The sequence below is a fragment of the Onychostoma macrolepis genome, chromosome 06 (assembly GCF_012432095.1).
Source record: "Onychostoma macrolepis isolate SWU-2019 chromosome 06, ASM1243209v1, whole genome shotgun sequence".
Lineage (NCBI taxonomy): Eukaryota > Metazoa > Chordata > Actinopteri > Cypriniformes > Cyprinidae > Onychostoma > Onychostoma macrolepis.
Genome location: NC_081160.1, coordinates 13,064,813 through 13,086,186, shown reverse-complemented (window position 1 = coordinate 13,086,186; position 21,374 = coordinate 13,064,813). Strand labels below are relative to the sequence as shown.

The following is a 21,374-nucleotide window of genomic DNA, read 5'->3' as shown; positions in this document are numbered from 1 at the left end:
GGGCTGCAAGATGTCTGGTAGAACATTTTAAGAAAAGCGAGCTAGCCAGCAGTAAACTCAGAGAGAAACAACAACAAATGGCCACACCAGCGCACAGCCTTGTTCAAGACATAAGCACAAGGTGGAATAGCACATTCTATATGATAAGTCGACTGCTTGAGCAAAGGTGGCCTGTAACAGCAACACTGTCCGACAGCTCTGTCACACAGAGAGGCAAAAGGTACCTAGATCTGAAACCAGACCAGTGGAGCCTGCTGGAAGAGCTTTCAACAGTCCTCAAGCCTTTTGAATGTGTCACTGTGTTCATGAGTGGACAGAAATATGCAACAATATCTGCAATACCTCCACTTGTGAAGGGGCTGTTGAAGTCCACCAAGAGTGCTGTCTACGAGTCAGCCCCGCTGGCTTTCCAACTCACTGCGGTGCAGCAGTTGCAGGAGAGATGGAAAAGGGAGACTGCTTTCTTAGATGGAGCACCAAACACAGTGATTTTTGCGATGGCCCTTGACCCAAGGTTTAGGAAACTGAGCAAGTTTCTTTCACCTGATGAAATCCTACCGGTTCAAACTAAACTGCAAATAATGTCACTTGAAGAGAGAAGGAAGATGGATGTGCAGCAGCATGGCAGTTGCAGTGTTGTTACCTCCACCAATACTACAGCTACTGAATCAAAACCTCTAGTAGCCACTCTACTTGATTCACTCCTTGGTTCTGATGGTGAAGAAGAGGATAGAGCAGGCGAAGCTGAGGATGTCCACAGCCAAGTGAGGAACGAAGTCCTCGCATACTTTGGAGAAAAGAGCCTTGCCAAGGAAGAAAACCCATTATTGTGGTGGAAGGCTAACAATGAAAGATATCCCATGTTGGCCAGGCTAGCCAAGTCTTACCTCTGCATCCCTGCCACCTCAACACCATCTGAGCGGCTGTTTTCTGCAGCAGGCAATATAGCCTCAAAGAAAAGAGCGAGCCTGAGCCAGGAGCATGTGGACATGCTCACATTTTTGCATTGCAATGCAAAGTGTCTGAACAAAGGGAGTGAGAGAGAGTAAGTGTGTGTGTGTGTGAGTCAGTGTGAGAGTTTGTGAGTGTGTGCGTCTGCAAAAGTGTGTGCGTCTGCGAGTGTGTGCGTCTGTAGTGTAGTGTAGAGAACAAGTTCTGACATTCAAACAAATCCTGTTAAATGATTTGTATTGTTCTTTATTTTTTATAAATTATTTATTGTTCTGGCAGCTCAGGTGGCACTTTATTTAAAAAAAAAAAGTCTATATATTTGGCAGATGTCAAGCATACATGTGTATGTTTTTTGTGTTAGTCCATTTTTATTTTATTTTATTATTATTATAACAGCTCAGGGATGTTCAAGGAGCAACATGTTTGTGCACTTTCTAAAGATTTTAGTTCTGTTTTTGAATAAAGGGTTGGAAATGAATGCTTTTCTTGTGTGTCTTTTTTTTATCCGATTCATCGATTAATCGAAAAAATAATCGACAGATTAATCGATTATTAAAATAATCGTTAGTTGCAGCCCTAGAGCAATGTGTAACATTTTACCAGGTTTAGTCCTTCACATATTCACTTTTATTTGTTCCCCACTAAATAATATTATTTCACTAAATGTTTAGATTTGATAAAATTGTGCGCTCATGATTTTTCTAGAATAACTTTTGCTGCTAAATTATCCACTAACCTAGTTTATAATAGCCTAGTATTTTTGTCATAGATTATGAATGGGCCTGTTTACACCTGGTCATTTCATGCGTTTTAGCTGATCCACTAAAACCAAGCAAAAAGGCATTCAATTTGATCAGTTATACAGTGCCTTCCAAAAGTATTGAAAAAGTAAAGACAAAATTGCTCCATTGGCTGTGGAGTCAAGACATTTGCAAATATGATTAAAAGATGAATGAGACAAAACTACAGAATGTCACATTTTATTATTAGACATTTCAACACATATATGTTTTACCAAATGAAAAGAACAGCACTTTTAGAATTCATCCCACTCATTGATGTGAGAATAAGTATTGGGACAGTTGAACATAAGGCAGATATAAAAGATTAAAAGCTATTATTTAGTTGCAGATCCCTTGCGCACAATCACAGCAGTGAGTCTGTGACCCATAGACATCACCAGACTCTTGGTCTCATCCTTTGAAATGCTTTTCCCAGCCTTTAATACAGCCAATTCCAATTGGTTGATTGAGTGCTGATTTTGTCCTGAATATCAAGTTTAAATGTGATTTTATACAACAGTTCAGTAAATAAGAAGTTGATATTGTGTTATATTTTAAACACAATATTATGTTTTTGCTCAATTTTGCAGAGAACATATAACCTTTAAAGCCACTGCAGAATTGTTGCGCGTCTCCGAGCAGCACAGCGTTTCTGAATGATATTCATATCTGGATCTGGCACACAACTTAGATGATATCACCTTTTGTTTGAACCCACCCATTTTTCATGTGAGCAAAAGTATCGGAACAGATTGACTTAAACTAGATTAAAGTGAATAAGGCTTAATATTTAGTTGCAAATCCTTTGCTTTCAATAACTCCATCAAATCTGCGACCCACTGACATCACCAAACTTTTGCATTCTTCTTTGTGAGCATAAGTATTGGGACAGTTGAACATAAGGCAGATATAAAAGATTAAAAGCTATTATTTAGTTGCAGATCCCTTGCGCACAATCACAGAAGTGTGTCTGTGACCCATAGACATCACCAGACTCTTGGTCTCATCCTTTGAAATCCTTTTCCAAGCCTTTAATACAGCCAATTCCAATTGTTACTTGTTTTGGGGAATTTCTGCCTTTACTCTCCTGTCCAGCTGGTGAATTAAATCTGGAGATTGACTTGGGCAATCTAAGACTTTCCATTTCTTTGTCCTTATAAATTCCTTGACTGAACTGGCAGGGTGTTTTGGGTCATTGTCCTGATGCAATATGAAGCACTTCCCAATGAATCTGGTGGCATTTTCTTGAATATTGGTAGGCAAGATGGTTTTGTACCCTTCCAAATTCATTCTGCTACTGTCATCATACATTAAGTCATCAGTAAAGTTGAGAGGGCCTGTTCCTGAGGCAGCCATGCATGCCCATGCCATGACACCACCTCTACCATGCTTTACAGATGAGGCTGTATGCTTGGGATCATTGCAGTTCCCTTTTTTTCTCCACATTTTTGCTTTCCCATCACTTAGATAAAGGTTCATCTTTGTCTCATCGGTCCATAAACACAGTTCCAAAACTCTTCTGGCTCACCTTTGTGCTTTTTTGCAAACTCTAATCTTGCCTTTCTATTTTTGGTGCTGGTCAGAGGTTTGTATCTTGCTGTGTAGCATCTGTAATTCTGTGTCAAAGTCTCCCGAGGACAGTAAATTGTCAGAGCATCACCCCAGCTTTCTGTTTGTTCGTTTCATCATCAAATGCAAGATTCAGAATGCAGAAGTAATGGATATAGCTGATACGACACATTCCCTGCTTTTAATATCTGAAGAATTAATGCAACAGGACACAGCTGATCACTTAGAAAGACCTGTGAGGAAACTGTTCCAATACTTATGCTCACATCAGATAGAGGGATGAAACTCTAAAAGTGCTGAACTTCTTAGTAAAACATCTATGTGTTGAATCACCCAATAATAAAATGTGGCATTCTGTAGTTTTGTCTCATATTCATCTTTTAATCATATTTGTAAATGTCTTGACTCCACAGCCAACAGAGCAATTTTGTCTTTACTGTTACAATACTTTTGGAGGACACTGTATATATACACTTTTTTTTTTTTTTGGACTGTCAGTTTAAATCATTAACTTAATTATTTATGAAAAATGACAGCGATTAAAATATTTTAACGCAGTTAATGTGCTCCCAAACCTGTAGTCATCTTACATTTTATATAGTTGACTGTTGACAAATATGATGCAGGCCAACAACTCCATTAATGCAGTTATACCCTAAAATTCAAGATGTTGGTGCATGTGCCTGTATGTGTTTTTGTCTCATATTTATAATCACATGATAAGCGATACTACACCAGCAGCGAGAGCAATATCACACGAGTGCTGATTTTGTCCTGAATATCACAAGTTTAAATGTGATTTTATACAACAGTTCAGTAAATAAGAAGTTGATATTGTGTTATATTTTAAACACAATATTATGTTTTTGCTCAATTTTGCAGAGAACATATAACCTTTAAAGCCACTGCAGAATTGTTGCGCATCTCCAAGCAGCTCAGTGTTTCTGAATGATATTCATATCTGGATCTGGCACACAACTTAGAAGATATCACCTTTTGTTTGAACCCACCCATTTTTCATGTGAGCAAAAGTATCGGAACAGATTGACTTAAACTAGATTAAAGTGAATAAGACTTAATATTTAGTTGCAAATCCTTTGCTTTCAATAACTGCATCAAGTCTGTGACCCACTGACATCACCAAACTTTTGCATTCTTCTTTTGTGATGCTTTTCCAGGCTTTCACTGCAGCCTCTTTCAGTTTTGGGGGGTACTCCCTTCAGTCTCTTCTTTAGGAGATAAAATGCATACTCTACAGGGTTTAAGTGTGGAGATTGACTTGGCCTGTCTAAAACCTTCCACTTCTTGCCCTGATGAACTCCTTTGTTGTTTTGGCACTACATTTTGGGTCATTATCTTGCTGCATGATGAAGGATCTCCCAATCAGTTTGGTTGCATCTTTCTGTAAATTGTCAGACAAAATATTTCTGAAGACTTCTGAGTTAATTTTGCTGCTGCCGTCATGTGTTACATCATTAATGAAGAGTATTGAGCCTGTCCCAGAAGAAGCGATGAAAGCCCAAGCCATTACGTTACCTGTGTAATGTGTACTATAATGTACACCTGTGTACACTGTGTTTCAGATGAGCTTGTATGTTTGGGATCATGAGCAGATCCTTTCTTTCTCCAAACGTTAGCCTTTCCATCACTTTGGTCCACAAAATCAGTCCATAAAACCTTGTCCCAGAATTTTTGAGGCTTGTCTCCTATTCTTCTCGCTAATGAGTGGTTTGCATCTTCTGGTGTAGCCTCTGTACTTTTGTTCATGAAGTCTTATGCAAACAGTAGATTGTAATACCTTCACTCCTGCCCACTGGAGGTTGTTGCTGATGTCACTAACAGTTGTTTTAGGGTCTTTCTTTACAGCTGTCACAATGTTTCTGTCGTCAACTGCTGATGTTTTCCTTGATCTACCCGTTCGAGGTGTGTTACTTAGTACACCAGTGGTTTCTTTCTACCTCAGGAGATTCCAAATGGTTGTACTTGCTATTGCCAGTGTTTGTGCAATGGTTTGATTGATTTTTCACCTTTTCTCATCTTTGCTCGTTTTTCACCCATAGACACCTCTCTGGTTTTCATGTTGCTTACTAGGCTTGGGCGGTAATACGTTAATATGGTATACCGCGGGATCTAAAAATAGCAACGGTATCAGTTTCAATACCGTTATACCGTCATAAAAAACAATGCACGTATATAGGAGACGAGGATATATATTAAATATAATTTATTTAATGCCTAAAAATGCGTATGCTTGTTTGTCATCACGTGACAGCGTGGAGGAGAAAGAGAGAGAGGGGGAAAGATGGCGAGTCGCGCACCAAGTGACCTGGTCTCGAAAAAGAACACAACTTCTGCAGTTTGGCAGTATTTCGGGTTTCGACCGAACGAGAAGGGAGAGGCGGTAACACGGTCGAGGCAATTTGCAAATTGTGCAACAAAAGGTGACCTCGAGATGGAAATACCTCGAACCTAAGGTCGCATATACGAAACCACCATCCACTCACACTGCTGCGAGGATGGACCCGAGTTCACTCAGTGCAACCAACATGATCTCACAGAATTCCGTGTAATGTTCACGGACTTAATTAACCTCCGATCTGTGGTGGCATCACGGAATCGCCGAAAATTCCGTGATGGGCTCACAGAAGTGATACCAATGTAAGTCAGTGACAGGCATCAGCCGTGCTCCACGCATCGGAAACCCTTAGCATCAATATGCCGACGCCGATACTGGGAAATTTATCGTCATCATTATTGTTCAGAACTGGGTAGGTTTAGGTAGGGGTGGGGTCAGGTACTCCGGTGAAAGTATAACTGCATCGAGTCACTCTTTTACGTGGTCCGATGCAGCGCTGGTGTTGAACCAGTGAATCCGCGGCGTGGACCACGGCTGGTGCCTTCTGTGAGCCCATCACGGAGTTTTCGGCGATTCCGTGATGCCACCACAGATTCGGTTAATTAAGTCCGTGAACATTACACGGAATTCTGTGAGATCAGGTTGGTGCAACAGTTTCAACGCCTCCCGATGCAGGACCAACAACATCTAGGTCCACCGTCAGCCGCTTTGCAATACTTTTTATAATATGGATGTTTATGTTAATTTAATTCTGTTTGACTGTTGTATTTGCACTTTTTTCTAAACTGCTATTTGTTGCTAATAAAAGTTGTTAATATTGTTGTGCATGTTATTGTTTCAGTATTAGTGTTTGGTATTCAGTTTCTGAACGGTTTAGGCACAAGCCAACAGTTTGGTGACACTGTCTGAGCCTTATGTCATAATTTTTTTATTATTCACGGTAATACCGTATACCGAGGTAAAATAGGGAGGAGGTTTGACGGTATCAGAATTTGGAAACCGCCCAAGCCTATTGCTTACATGTCTAACTAACTATAAATGCAGTCTGCATGGATCTGAAACTGAGCGCAGACATTCAGTGCTATTTATTGTTTGAATAATCAATTAATAGGACACACCAGGGCAACAAAACACACCTGTTAGTCACATATTCCAATACTTTTGCTCACATGCAAAATGGGTGGGTTCAAACAAAAGGTGATATCTTGTAAATTGTGTATCAGATCCAGATGAAAATACCTGTAAATAAAAGCTGAAATGTTAATCTCTCATCTCATATTCATATTTTGATGTCAAACCCAAATGTTTTCAGTCTACAGCAAAAATAAAGGAATTGGCCTCACTGTTCCAATACTTTTGGAGGGCACTATATATATATTAGTGGTGGGCCGTTATCGGCGTTAACGTGCTGCGTTAACGTGAGACTCTTATCGGGCGATAAAAAAAATATCGCCGTTAATCTATTCTCAAAGTTGGGTTGGGAGCTGGGTCTATACTACGCAAGCTATGATGACTTTCACCTTGATATTTTAGCGCGGATGTATACCTAGCCGAATTGATTTAAATGATTTTAGCAAATGGCTACAATATAACAAAGAGTGAAAAATTTAAGGGGGTCTGAATACTTTCCGTACCCACTGTGTATATATCTATATCTCTATATATCTATATATCTCTTCAAAGAAAAATGCTATATTGCCTATACCACACAAGATATTTTTTATAAAAGTGTCATCTTCATGAGGTACACATTGAGTGTTTTATTACGATTACATGATAATACATTTCAGTAAGATCTCTCTTGTAGGTGGGGGGAGTGAATGTACAGCGCTCTCTTCCACCTTCAATACCATGACTGAGGTGCCCTTGAGCAAGGCGCCGCAGCATAAATGGCTGGCTACTGCTCCAGGTGTGTGTTCACGGTGTGTGTGTGTGTTCACTGCTGTGTGTGTGCACTTAGGATGGGTTAAATGCAGAGCACAAATTCCGAGTATGGGTAATCATACTTGGCCACATGTCACGTCACTTTCACTTTCACTATACCCTCTGTAATTATAACTTGCAGCAAAGCGGAAGAGATGATCAGATGTACAGTATATGTGCTCCACAAAATATATGTGCAGAAAAGGAAAGCTGAGAATTTGTTTATTATCAGAAGTAACAACGCACAAAGCTTATTGCTATTAATTAAAACAAATATATATATTTCATCCAAAGCAACTTACAAATGAGTCAACAAATAATTACTTCTAATTATTGGAAGGGAATGTGTCTCTGTTCTTTCTTTGGAGCTGCTCCTTGTTTTCAGTTGCCTATTTATACGAGCCCACCACAGACATTTCTATGAGCAAGATCAACTCCTTCACAAATCCCTCAAGCACCCACAGCTATTTTAAACAGCAGTCAAGTACGCATGAGCAAAAAGTACACAGCTGCATTTGGGTGTCATCTCAAGGTCTTCAGAATAAAGATGTGACATAAAACCATATTTTTGGGGAGCCTTCAGTGTGAGTGCAATCCAGAGCTGGAATTCTGGAAAATTCAATACCGGTATCAGGATGTAGTAACAATACTGTGATTAAAACCAACTGTTTTTATCCATACTTTCAAGTATTAAAGAAAGTATTTAAAATAAATGTTGCATCTTGGATTTGTATTATATAAAAATATATATTAAACTATGTACATTAAACCCATCTAGTGTATTCTGGGATTGCCTTCTCTAAGGATACATGCAATGCAGCCTTAAAATCTGGTAAAAATTAAGCAGCCTAGGAGGCAACATAATTAAATTATCTACAGTTACACACCAAAAGCAAAATGAATAAGCTATAGGAAATGCAAATTCCTGTCCATACAATAGAGAGCTGCCATTCTGGATAGAAGAAGAACAGGCTACAGGAGAAGCAAGTGCAACAATCATTTTAATAATAAACAATCTTTATGCTAAATATTTGCATTTGGTGTGAAAAAACTTTCTGCATCCATAGTTTTTGGAACATAGCAACACTTATAGCCTAATTGAAAAATCTATTACATTTAGTAGGGGTGGGACAATAAATCGATGCATCGCAATTCGTGGATCGATTTTAGGAACGCATCGCAATTCTTTCTGAAATAGATTCTGAGCTTAGTTTTTAACAGCAGATGGCCATATAGGCTAGTTTGTAACCGCACACTCAAATGCTCATGTAGAAGAGTGCTTGTGTGTTCGCCTGAGTGGTTAAATGCACTTGCACCTGAGCTTTTACGCTTTCATGATGCAAGATTAATGTAAACAGCCCACTATGAACACCCTTGTAATTGGTTTCAACCTTTTCAAACTGTATGAATGATTATTTTAGGTTCAAGTGGTGTGTGTGTGTAAGGAACTGGAAGCAAGCAGAGTATGGCTGTTTCTAAAGCATGCAGTGCCATCTGCTGTTAACAACTAAGCTCAGAATCGAATCAAGAGAGAATCAAGATGCATTTGGAAAATCTCAGAATCGATACAGAATCATTACTCGATTCACGATGCATTGATTTATTGTTCCAGCCCTAACATTTAGGTACTTGTAGATGAATTTATTCCACTTTTGATTAAAGAATTGCCTAATAAAGCTAAAAATCAAACTCAGCTCTGCTCTTTCTAGCTGTTTTTCAGACAACAAATTTTTACCAACATGCTCATTGGTGACATCAGAACAGTTAAAATCCCCCTGTAGTCAAACGTTTTATCCCTTAAAACTAATCTTTGATCATCAAAATTACATATTTAAATGTTTTTTTTCTTGTGAAAATAATTTTCTCATGCCTTAAAATAGCTTGAATTTAACTCCATACCCCTGCCTCATTTACTATATGCAGATCTATGAATCTGCAAATTAGCCCTGCCTCCACTCAGTCAAACCAGCCAGGGCCTCCTGATCCACAGATAATGACTGAGAAAACTATGTTTTTACTAGCAGACAACTACAGTGGATAGTGTAACAGTCACATACTTGATGTCGTGTCCTCAAAATGCCTTGACTCGAACGCAGCCATTTGTGATTCTTAATTCTCACCCGCAAGCAATGCGTGTGAAGTGCAGACGCCAATGCGGGAGAGGTGGGTCTGACTCCGGGCTACTTTTACACTGTTGCCGCGAGTTATTAATCAAGTTAGCGGTTCTAAATTCACATTAAACCTAGGCTTCATGGGTTTTTTGCTCTATTTTATTTTTATTTTTGTGCTGGTAATTGATTGATTTTGCATGCAATCTCTATGCGCACCGCGTTTGTATAAATGGAGAGAGGGATATGCTAATGACAGGAATCTATCCCTTGACGTGATTGTTTATTGAATTTTGTAACATAGCAAACCGAGGGCTATTTCAAACTGCATTTCTGGGACTGCCATTGGGAAACTATAGCTTTAGAGAGAAAATACTCTCTAAAGCTAAAGCTAAAATACATAATAATGGTGTTGATTAAAGGATTGGCACATGGTTTGTCTAAAAGCAAATTAAAAACAGCACATAGACAAATAAACAACATAAAAAACTTACAGGGTGACTACAGGGTGACTTTAAGCAGGGTGACTTCAAGCAGGCGAAGAAATGCTGCACTATGCTGTTCTGACACATTTGCTGCTAGGGGTGTTACGGTACACAAACATGATGGTTCGGTACGTACCTCTGTTTTGAAGTCACTGTTCGGTATGGTTTTGGTACAGTAGGAGGAAAAATAAATATAAATTGCTTTTTTTTTTTTTATTAAACAATGGTTTACTGAACAAACTGCACTTTTTAAAATAAATTCAATTATAATTAAAATGTTCTTAGGGATAAAAATCTACCCTTAGTTTTTAAGAAGAAAATTTCACGAATTTACATCATGCAAAGAGAACATGAAAAAAGCCACAAGTGCATCAGCAAAAGCACTCGAAGCATCGTATGCTGTGTCTTTACTTTTGGCGAAAGCTAAAAAGTCATTTAGTCTGGCTGAGGAACTGATAATTCCTGCTGCAGCTGTGCTTGCTGAGACCATGGTGGATAAAACAGCAGCAGACAATATCAAAACTATACCGCTGTCAAATGACACTAGGGCTGGGACAATAAATAGTTGCAGAATCAATTCCTGGATTTATTCTGATATTTTCAGAATGCATTGCGATTCCTCTGGAATCGATTCTGAGCTTAGATTTTAACAGCAGATGGCACTGCATGCCTTAGAAACAGCTGTACTCTGCTTGTTTCCAAATCCTTACACACACTTGAACCTAAAATAATAATTCATAAAATTCGAAAAGGTTGAAGCAATTTACAAGGGTGTTCACAGTGGGCTGTGTTTACATGAATCTTGCATCATAAAAGCATTCTGAGCTGAGGTGAAATTACATGACTCGGCCGAACGCACAAGCGCTTTTCAGCATTCTTCTTCATGAGCATTTGTGTGTGCAGACAAAAACTAGAGTAGAGTGCCATCTGCTATTAAAATCTAGGCTCAGAATCGATTCCAGAGGAATCGCGATGCATTCGGAAAATATCAGAATTGATCCAGGAATCGATTCTGCGATGATTTATTGTCCCAGCCCTACATGACACCGTTTCGCGTAGAATTGACAAGATGGGGACTGATATAGTTGAGCAACTGGTGGATAAACTCAGGGCTGGTGAATCATTTTCACTTCAATTGGATGAATCGGTTGATGTCAGTGGACAGGCGCAATTGGTTGCTTTTGCGAGATATGTGGATACCAGCGACATTCACAAACACATACTTTTTTGAAAAACACTGGAGGGGAGAACAACTGGAGAGGATATTTTCAACATTGTTAATTCGCTTTTCTCAGAACATGAAATCAGCTGGAAACCCTGTACCAGTGTGTGCACTGACGCAGCAGCGTCAATGACGGGTCGTATCAAAGGTCTCATCGCGCACATACGGCAGAAGAATCCAGACATCCTGTGGACACACTGTGTTATACACAGAGAAGCCCTGGCATCAAAGAAGATGAGCCAGGAGCTTAATTCCGTTTTGAATGATGCTGTCAAGGCGATAAACTTCATAAAGTCGCGATCACTGAATGCGCGTCTGTTTCGGAGATTGTGATGGCATGGGATCTGAACACACCGAACTCCGCTGGCTTTCAAGAGGAAAAGTACTGAATAGGCTGTTCTAGCTGCAAAATGAGGTGTGTTGTTTTTTGTCAGACAATGCTTCCCCTCTTGCCACTTTGTTTAAGGACAATAATTGGATTGCCAAACTAGCGTATCTAGCGGATATTTTTACTAAACTGAACGAGCCGAATCTCAGTCTGCAAGGCAGGGACATTACGATTTTGAAACTTTATGACTAGTTTTCTCAAGAAAGTGGAGCTGTGGAAGAGACTGTGTGCAGAGGGCGATTTTAGCTGTTTTCCTCAGTTTGACAGCTTCGTCGTAAGTGAGAATATGGAGAGAGACACAGTAAAATCCTTTCTGGATGGACACTTAGCTAACGTGATTTCTAGTTTCAAATCATACTTCCCTGGAGTAAGAGAGAAGTCTGAGCAACTGGATTGGGTTAGAAACCCATTTACACTTTCCCAAAGCAACCGTGGAACGCTACCTGTTCACCTGAGGGAGGAGCTATTGGACTTATCCACAGACATACACAGTTTGGGTTGCAAACTACTTTTGAAAACTGTTCCCTGACAAGAGTTTTGGGTGTGTGTGAGGAGAGAGCACCCTGAGCTAGGGAAAAGGGCTTTGGAATACCTACTCCCATTTGGCTCTACCTACCTCTGTAAAACCTCATTTTCAGCAATGACCCAGATAAAAACGAAACAAAGAAGCAGACATTGCCTTGAAAATAGTCTGATAACAGCTGTAGCTTCCCTGCCACCAAGAATATCAAAGATCTTAAGAGAAGGACAGGCCCATGTATCCCATTGAAAGGAAAAATTGACAAAGAAGTTAAGCCAAAAAAGTTTGAGAACCACTGCTATAAGGTTACAATTAAAAACAGAGCCCAAACTTAAATTCAATTACTTTTTATTTTTAACTATAATAATTAACACTTAAATTAAAAAATCGTATGCAAATATGTTTTTAAATTATAAAATTACAATAAACAAAATAATAAATGTTAAATGTTACAATAAAATGTTTTTGAAATATAATCATTTACACAGTGGCTGTCATAACTTGTTTCATAAAGATTTATTTAAAAACTAGTGCTGTCAATCGATTAAAAAATGTAATCGCGTTAATCACAGTCGTGGACTGTGATTAATCATGATTAATCACAAATTTAAAATACTAGCATTTACCTGTAAATATGTTGAAATAAAGAAATGCATGACAAACTAGTTTAAGGAAACAGAACCTTTCACACTTCCGCCAGGTATGAGACATAATCCTTATTATTCTTTTATCATTATTCTTTTGTTTTTATTCAGCCATTATCAGCCTTTATACTGGCAATAAAACGTTTACCAAGCCAAATACAAAAAAAGATTTCTTGCGACCTTACGTTAAGTATTATGACTAAAATGCATTATGAAGAAGAATTGGACCTGTTCTGCAGCTGCATTAGAGCTAACATTAGCATCATGCTACATAAGACAATTTATGAGATTCATAGTGCACTTTTACTCAGAACTCACTTCAAACCACCATCGAGTGTTTGTAATAACTTCCTTTTACAATCACATGTGGAATTTGGTCGTTTACTGTTGTTAAAATATGCCATTTATAACCTTTTATATCACTGCACAAATTAGCATTTCAGATGTACACATCTCACTCAAAAGAAAATCACATACATACCATATCCTATCGTAATCGTGTGTTTATTATCTAATATAATCTATAGTGGCTGTTGTCAAGTTTATTTCTGCTGTGTAAAAGCCTTAACATGTATGCTCTGCTGAAACTCACGTTGTTTGTGATGTTACAACCGCCTCTCCGTTCTTAAGTTGCCAGGGATACATTCCAAGTATAATACACATTAGTAAAAGGATCTATTTTAATTTTTATTTGTCTATATACACTTTGGGCGGCCGTGGTACATTATAAAAGTAGCCCAAAAAACCACAAACCACAGCTCTGTAATTTTTCCCGCGACTGTATTTTCAAAATAGCCCACTTGTGCCATTACCCTGGCAATGATAGATAATCTTCCGCGCTGCGATGACGGCAAGAAGTTGGGGTCAAATCTTATCAAGCGATTAATTTGCGTAATTTGCATTTTTTGATTAATCGCATGCATTAATGCATTAACATTGACACCAATAATTTAAACATACATTAAATAATTAAGACATCACTAACAGGTATAGGGCTGTGACGGTCGCCGCAACAACCACATCACCGCGATGGTCGGTTGTCACCGCGGCTGTCTATTGCCACCGGCGGTAGTGCACGTGACGTCACACACTCTATAACAAGCATAATACAAAGTTTTGTATACAAGTGTAATAATATACAGTTGCAGATTGTTTTATTTAGACTATAAATCTATGCTAATTCACTAAATGGAAGTGCTAAAGTAAACACGCACGTTTGTTAATAGATGATTGAGCCATTCAGAATTATATATATAAATATACCGCCACCGGCGGTAGTTGGTCCATTACCACCGCGGTGGTAAAAATCTGCCACCGTCACAGCCCTAAACAGGTAAAGTAAAACAAAGTAAAATAAGTATATAGTCTAATATTTTGCAAAATGCTCCTCACTAGACTTCCTGTAGACACTGATGACTTGCCTGAGGTAGCCTAAATGAAATGCTATGTAACATTTTGTTTACAAGCTGTTTTAATGACACATTTCCACGGTTGAAATGCTAACTGAGCGATTATGAGAGGGGTGAGATGTTAGTTCATGTATACAGGTGCTGGTCATATAATTAGAATATCATCAAAAAGTTGATTTATTTCACTAATTCCATTCAAAAAGTGAAACTTGTATATTATATTCATTCATTACACACAGACTGATATATTTCAAATGTTTATTTATTTTAATTTTGATGATTATAGCTCACAACTAAGGAAAATCCCAAATCTCAGAAAATTAGAATATTGTGAAAAGGTTCAATATTGAAGACACCTGGTGACACACTCTAATCAGCTAATTAACTCAAAACACCTGCAAAGGCCTTTAAATGTCTAGTTCTGTAGGCTACACAATCATGGGGAAGACTGCTGACTTGACAGTTGTCCAAAAGACGACCATTGACACGTTGCACAAGGAGGGCAAGACACAAAAGGTCATTGCAAAAGAGGCTGGCTGTTCACAGAGCTCTGTGTCCAAGCACATTAATAGAGAGGCGAAGGGAAGGAAAAGATGTGGTAGAAAAAAAAAAGTGTACAAGCAATAGGGATAACCGCACCCTGGAGAGGATTGTGAAACAAAAGCCATTCAAAAATGTGGGGGAGATTCACAAAGAGTGGACTGCAGCTGGAGTCAGTGCTTCAAGAACCACTACGCACAGACGTATGCAAGACATGGGTTTCAGCTGTCGCATTCCTTGTGTCAAGCCACTCTTGAACAACAGACAGCGTCAGAAGCGTCTCGCCTGGGCTAAAGACAAAAAGGACTGGACTGCTGCTGAGTGGTCCAAAGTTATGTTCTCTGGTGAAAGTAAATTTTGCATTTCCTTTGGAAATCAGGGTCCCAGAGTCTGGAGGAAGAGAGGAGTAGCACACAATCCACGTTGCTTGAGGTCCAGTGTAAAGTTTCCACAGTCAGTGATGGTTTGGGGTGCCATGTCATCTGCTGGTGTTGGTCCACTGTGTTTTCTGACGTCCAAGGTCAACGCAGCCGTATACCAGGAAGTTTTAGAGCACTTCATGCTTCCTGCTGCTGACCAACTTTATGGAGATGCAGATTTCATTTTCCAACAGGACTTGGCACCTGCACACAGTGCCAAAGCAACCAGTATCTGGTTTAAGGACCATGGTATCCCTGTTCTTAATTGGCCAGCAAACTCGCCTGACCTTAACCCCATAGGAAATCTATGAGGTATTGTGAAGAGGAAGATGCGATATGCCAGACCCAACAATGCAGAAGAGCTGAAGGCCACTATCAGAGCAACCTGGGCTCTCATAACACCTGAGCAGTGCCACAGACTGATCGACTCCATGCCATGCCGCATTGCTGCAGTAATTCAGGCAAAAGGAGCCCCAACTAAGTATTGAGTGCTGTACATGCTCATACTTTTCATGTTCATACTTTTCAGTTGGCCAAGATTTCTAAAAATCCTTTCTTTGTATTGGTCTTAAGTAATATTCTAATTTTCTGAGATACTGAATTTGGGATTTTCCTTAGTTGTCAGTTATAATCATCAAAATTAAAAGAAATAAACATTTGAAATACTGTATATCAGTCTGTGTGTAATGAATGAATATAATATACAAGTTTCACTTTTTGAATGGAATTAGTGAAATAAATCAAGTTTTTGATGATATTCTAATTATATGACCTGCACCTGTATTTCACATTAAAACTAGTAATAATTAAAGAGGAAGGGATGATCACTCTCAGTCGCGCTCCGCACTGCTGTCATAACTAAAGCATCTATACAGCGATCTGTCTTGCCGTGTCAAAGAGCGCCTAATCGGCATGTATTGTCTGAATTTCCTTAAAAAAAAGGAATGATTTGTTCGGTACACATGTGCCGGAAGACCCATACCGAAAAGTTTCGGCACAAATACGTGTACCGTTACACCACTATTTGCTACTAATCTAGAGATAACAATAGGCCCTTTCGCACCGCAGGAACCTTTTCATGGTACCGGAACTAATTGTGGAACTACCCACTTTTTGCCGTGTTCGCACCGCGGGAACTAGGAACTGTTTTAGTTCCCAGAACTCGTTTGGAGGAACTAAATTAGCTCCTACTTCAGAGTAGGGTCTAAAACAGTTCCATAGGAACTATCGTGACGTACGTGTACGAAAACGCCCTCACCCGCCATGATTTAAAACGCCGTGTAAACACATACTGTGTAAACATCGCATCAACTTATATTTTGCAAGAATGGAGAACAGCGATAGATGGACGGACGGACGCTTAAGTGCAGGCACTTTTGAACATTTTGAACTCCTTTCCGATCTTTCAATCGATTGACGTATAGCCTAAGTTACGTCGACATTCCATGTCCATTATTGTGAACACCGCAAGACACAACAAAAACACAGCTCTGATCACAGCGTCCTCCATCCTCCTGTTGTTAATGTTGTTCTTCTTTGTTTTCGTTGTTGAACGGCGCGCACAAATGACGTCGCTGTCGACCGGCTTACGTCACTTCTTAGTACCCACTGTCGGTGCGAATGCGACCCTTTAAATGGTACTGGGAAATAGTTCGCGCAAAATCGTCCCAGGACTTTAGTACTGTACTTTTAGTTCTGGAACTAAAGCGGTGCGAAAGGGGCTATTACTGGTAACTAGTTACTAAAAGTGGAAAACTATGAAAGTGAGGAATTAGCAAACCATATTAAAGGCTGTTGAAAGGCAGAGTGTAATGGAAACTGGCCCATAAGGCCCTGCTGTTGCATACTGCAAATGAGAACTACCCACAGGTCTTAACATGCCTACAAGGTGACAAACTGTACTGTACTGTTACATATTGCATACAGTATCTCACAAAAGTGAGTACACCCCACACATTTCAGCAACAATTTTAGTATATCTTCTCAAGGGACAATACTACGCAAATGAAACTTGGATATATTTTAGAGTAATCAATGTGCAGCTTGTATAGCAGTGCAAATTTACTGTCCTCTAAATATAACTCAGCATATAGCCGTTATTATCTAAATAACTGGCAACAAAAATGAGTACACCCTAAGTGAACATGTTAAAACTGTGCATCATTGATACCTAGCACTGTCTTAATCCTCCTGGGCATGCAATTCACCAGACCTGCACAGGTTATTGCTGGCATCCTCTTCCACTCCTCTATAATGACATCACGGAGCTGTTGGATGTTAGACACATGGTGAATGCCCCACATGTGCTCCATAGGGTTCAGGTCTGGAGATATACTTGGCCACTCCATCACCTTCACCTTCAGCTTCATCAGCAAGGCAGTTGTCATCTTGGCGGTGTGTTTGGGGTCGTTAACATGTTGAAAAACTGCCGTTCGACCCAGTTTCTGAAGGGAGGACATCATATTCTGCTTCAGAATGTCACAGTACATGTTGGAATCCATGTTTCCCTCAATGAACCGCAGCTCCCCAGTACCAGCAGCACTCATGCAGCCCCAGACCATGAAGCTACCACCACCATGCTTGACTGTAGGCAAGACACAATTTTCTTGGTACTCCTCACCAGGGCATCGCCACACATGCTGGACATCATCTGAGCCTCATCAGATGGACATGGTTCCAGTAATTAATGCTCTTGGACAGGTTGTCTTCAGCAAACTGTTTGCAGGCTTTTTGTAAGCCAGCTTCAGAAGAGGCTTCCTTCTGGGATGACGGCCATGCAAGCCGACTTGTTGCAGTGTGCGGCGTATGGTCTGAGCACTGACAAGTTGACCTTCCGCTTCTGCAACCTCTAAAGCAATGCTGGCAGCACTCATGCATCTGTTTTTCGAAGCCAGCTTCTGCATCTGAAGCACAGCACAAGGATCTAACATCTTTGATCGACCCTTGCGAGACCTGTTCCGAGTGGAACCAGTCTTGGAAAACCTCTGTATGACACTGGCCACTGTACTGTAACTCAGTTTTAGGTTGTTACTTATCTTCTTATAGCCTAGGCCATCTTTGTGGAGAGCAACAATTCTAATTCTCAAATCCTCAGAGAGTTCTTTGCCATGAGGTGCCATGTTGAACATCCAGTGGTCAGTATGAGAGAATTGTACTCAAATCACCAAATTTTAACTGCTGTAATATAAGATACACAAATTTGTATAGTTCTGTCAAGCAGACAAAAACATGAACATGATGAATAAGACATGTGGCTTTGCATGATTAAACGATGTATAGCTGTTATCACTTAGGGTGTACTCACTTTTGTTGCCAGCTTTTTTGACAATAATGGCTGTATGTTGAGTTATTTTCAGAGGACAGTAAATCTTTACTGCTATACAAGTTGCACATTGACTACTCTAAAATGTATCTAAGTTTCATTTCTATAGAATTGTCTCTTGAGAAGATATACTAAAATGGTTGCCGAAATGTGAGGGGCGTACTCACTTTTGTGACATACCGTACATTGAAAAATGCACTTACTAAACATATGAATGTTATTAATCTTTAAACCTGCAAATGGACTACTGCAAGCCCCTGTAACCTTTGTAAAACAGAACACAAACTCCTTCCACATTCATGTGTATAGACTGCCACAACAGAATATGCTATTGAGTATTAAAACTGTGGTTCACACTTACTGCCATGACCAGTTCAAAAGGATGTTTGTACACCCTCACTGGGGACTGATACTTCTGCACCATGGTGGAACCAACAACGGAGCCGAGAACCTAAAAAGAAAAAATCCAAGAAAGCAATCAAACATTCCATCTTATGTAATAAACCCAGCAGATTTGGCCTGATTTCTCAGAATTAGTAATATCACATAACACGTGTAAGAATGCAAGAATCATAATCATGTCTCGCGACATGTTGGAAGGAAAGGAATTTCAGAAATGTCCAGTTCAGGCAATTTTATGTTGATTCCGTTGCCCGATTACACAAACAGATGTCTGAATAAGAAAATACTTTTTTTTTTTTTTTTTAATCTTTAGGGGGGCGTTGTTTCCCTGTGTACAAATAGATTTATGATGTAGACACAGAGCAATGCAAACTATCCTCTAACTTGCCTGTCCTTTAAATTGCAACTAAATGCTTTTAAAGTTTGATAACTTTATGTCTGTCCCAGTAACAAGTTAAATGTTATAACAGCAGTCCTACCTGCTAAATACCAACACATACAGACTTGTGATTTGTTATTTCTATGGCATTTACTATGTAGATATCTTGCTGGGCATGTAAGAATAAATAGCTCCCTAAATCAAGATTCATCGTATTATACAGATAACAAGGAAAGCTTACAACTGGTATTTCATGAAAGAAACAAGAAAAAAAAAAAAAAAACAAGCTACCCAATTATGAACTAAAACAGCTATATTACTACCAATAATATCATCCAAACACTGTGGTCTAGAACAATAACTACTGCTATCACTAAGAAAAAAAAAAAAAGAAAAAAAGAAAAAATTTATATATATATATATATATATATATATATATATATATATATATATATATATATATATATATATAAACTAACGTTATATATACTAGCATGTTTTTGGGTGTGATCTGTGTAAAACAAAATGATAGTGACATAAAATAATCTTAATTCAACATGCGCTGTCTAAACCGAGAAAAAACTTGTCATTATAACATCCAGCATAGAACTGTCTCTCTAAATAAACGTAATGTCTGCTTATTTCTCCACATAAATGTGTTATATTATGAATAACATGTCTCAGCTCTGTAGCTAACGCAATTAGCCGGTTAGCACACCCAATGTCATCTCTTAACGTCCCTCGCTTTAAACTCAAACACAAAACTCTTCTTTTAATCCTTAAACGTGTGTTCTTTAATACCTCTATAATTTAATATTTCGTTATTAAAACAATGCACATATATTCATAAATGGTTGTTATTATTAGTGACGGCTAACGTGCTAACTGTTTTAGCAAAGAGAATTAGCCAGTTTAGCTGTGATCTGCCGGCTGAAAATAATACATTAATCATTTTTACATTGATCAATCAATATCTAATTTCAGGCACATTCTGTAGCAGTGAATGAAGTTGTTGTTGTTTTTTTGCCTGTGTACTCTGTAAATGTACTTACTGAAACAAACAATGAGGAACTGAAAACAGGTAATTCGTAGCAGAAAATTAAGCAGTCCTTATGAATGTGAAAGCTGTTCTGTAGGTTCTAGATGTTAGGATTGGTGGGTTCTGAAATATCCATGACTGAGATGATTTCTCTGAATCAAAGCCGAACGGTGCTTCCGATTAAACAAAGTCCGGACTCACGGATCCACTGCTGAATCTGCCCCATCATACACTGACTGGCTGCAGTGAAGAGAAAAATATTGCTCCTCCTCCTCGTCTCAGTATTTTTCCAAACAGTCTAGTTTGCTGTAGTTGTCATCGCCACCATGCGACTGACCGATAAAGAAACACCACAAGAAAATTCACCTCCGCAAACCTAGAATACATTCATGCCTAGCAGAGTGCGTACGCTGTCATGGGAAAGCAACCAAAGATACAAATCATTAAACGGCTCTGGGCTGCACAAGCTCTGATAACTACAACTATGGCAAGCCGTTTTAACATTTAATCTATAAGCCAAACATCTATTTTCATGCTACAAAAACTTGTTTTTAGGTACTAGCATCTTTTATTACTATTACTTATTTATTAGCTACTACTTGTTCTTACATTCACATTTAGTCATTTAACAGACACTTTTATCCAAAGCAACTTACAAATGAGGACAATAGAAGCAATCAAAACCAACATAAGAGCAATAATGCAAGTGCTATGTTAAGTCTCAGTTAGCTTACTGCAGACAATACATTGCAATACATTGCGTTGTGTTAGGCTAACTGAGACTTGTACTTTTGCGTCCATTAATTTTTCGTTTTTTAACCCAGAAATGAAATACGGAAAATGCTGTTTCTTCTATAATGGTTCGAACTCTGATGAATAGAATAAGCAGAAACAAACTAATTTTCATTATTCAAAA

The 21,374-nt window shown here is 38.9% G+C and overlaps 1 protein-coding gene across 2 annotated transcripts in view; it reads right to left on the bottom strand.

Moving 5' to 3' along the window:
- The window catches only part of si:dkey-237i9.1 (SEC14-like protein 1), a 134,162-nt gene extending 113,279 nt beyond the window's left edge, over positions 1 to 20,883 (bottom strand). The window contains exons 1-2 of one of the 2 annotated variants that reach the window (XM_058779086.1): positions 20,472 to 20,883; positions 19,000 to 19,089 (exon numbers count right to left, since the gene is read on the bottom strand). In XM_058779086.1, coding sequence (XP_058635069.1) covers positions 19,000 to 19,062 — 63 coding nt within the window. In that variant the 5' untranslated portion in view covers positions 19,063 to 19,089; positions 20,472 to 20,883. The remainder of the gene's footprint in view (positions 1 to 18,999; positions 19,090 to 20,471) is intronic. The other variant, XM_058779087.1, reaches the window with a different exon arrangement.
- Positions 20,884 to 21,374: the final 491 nt, after the last annotated feature.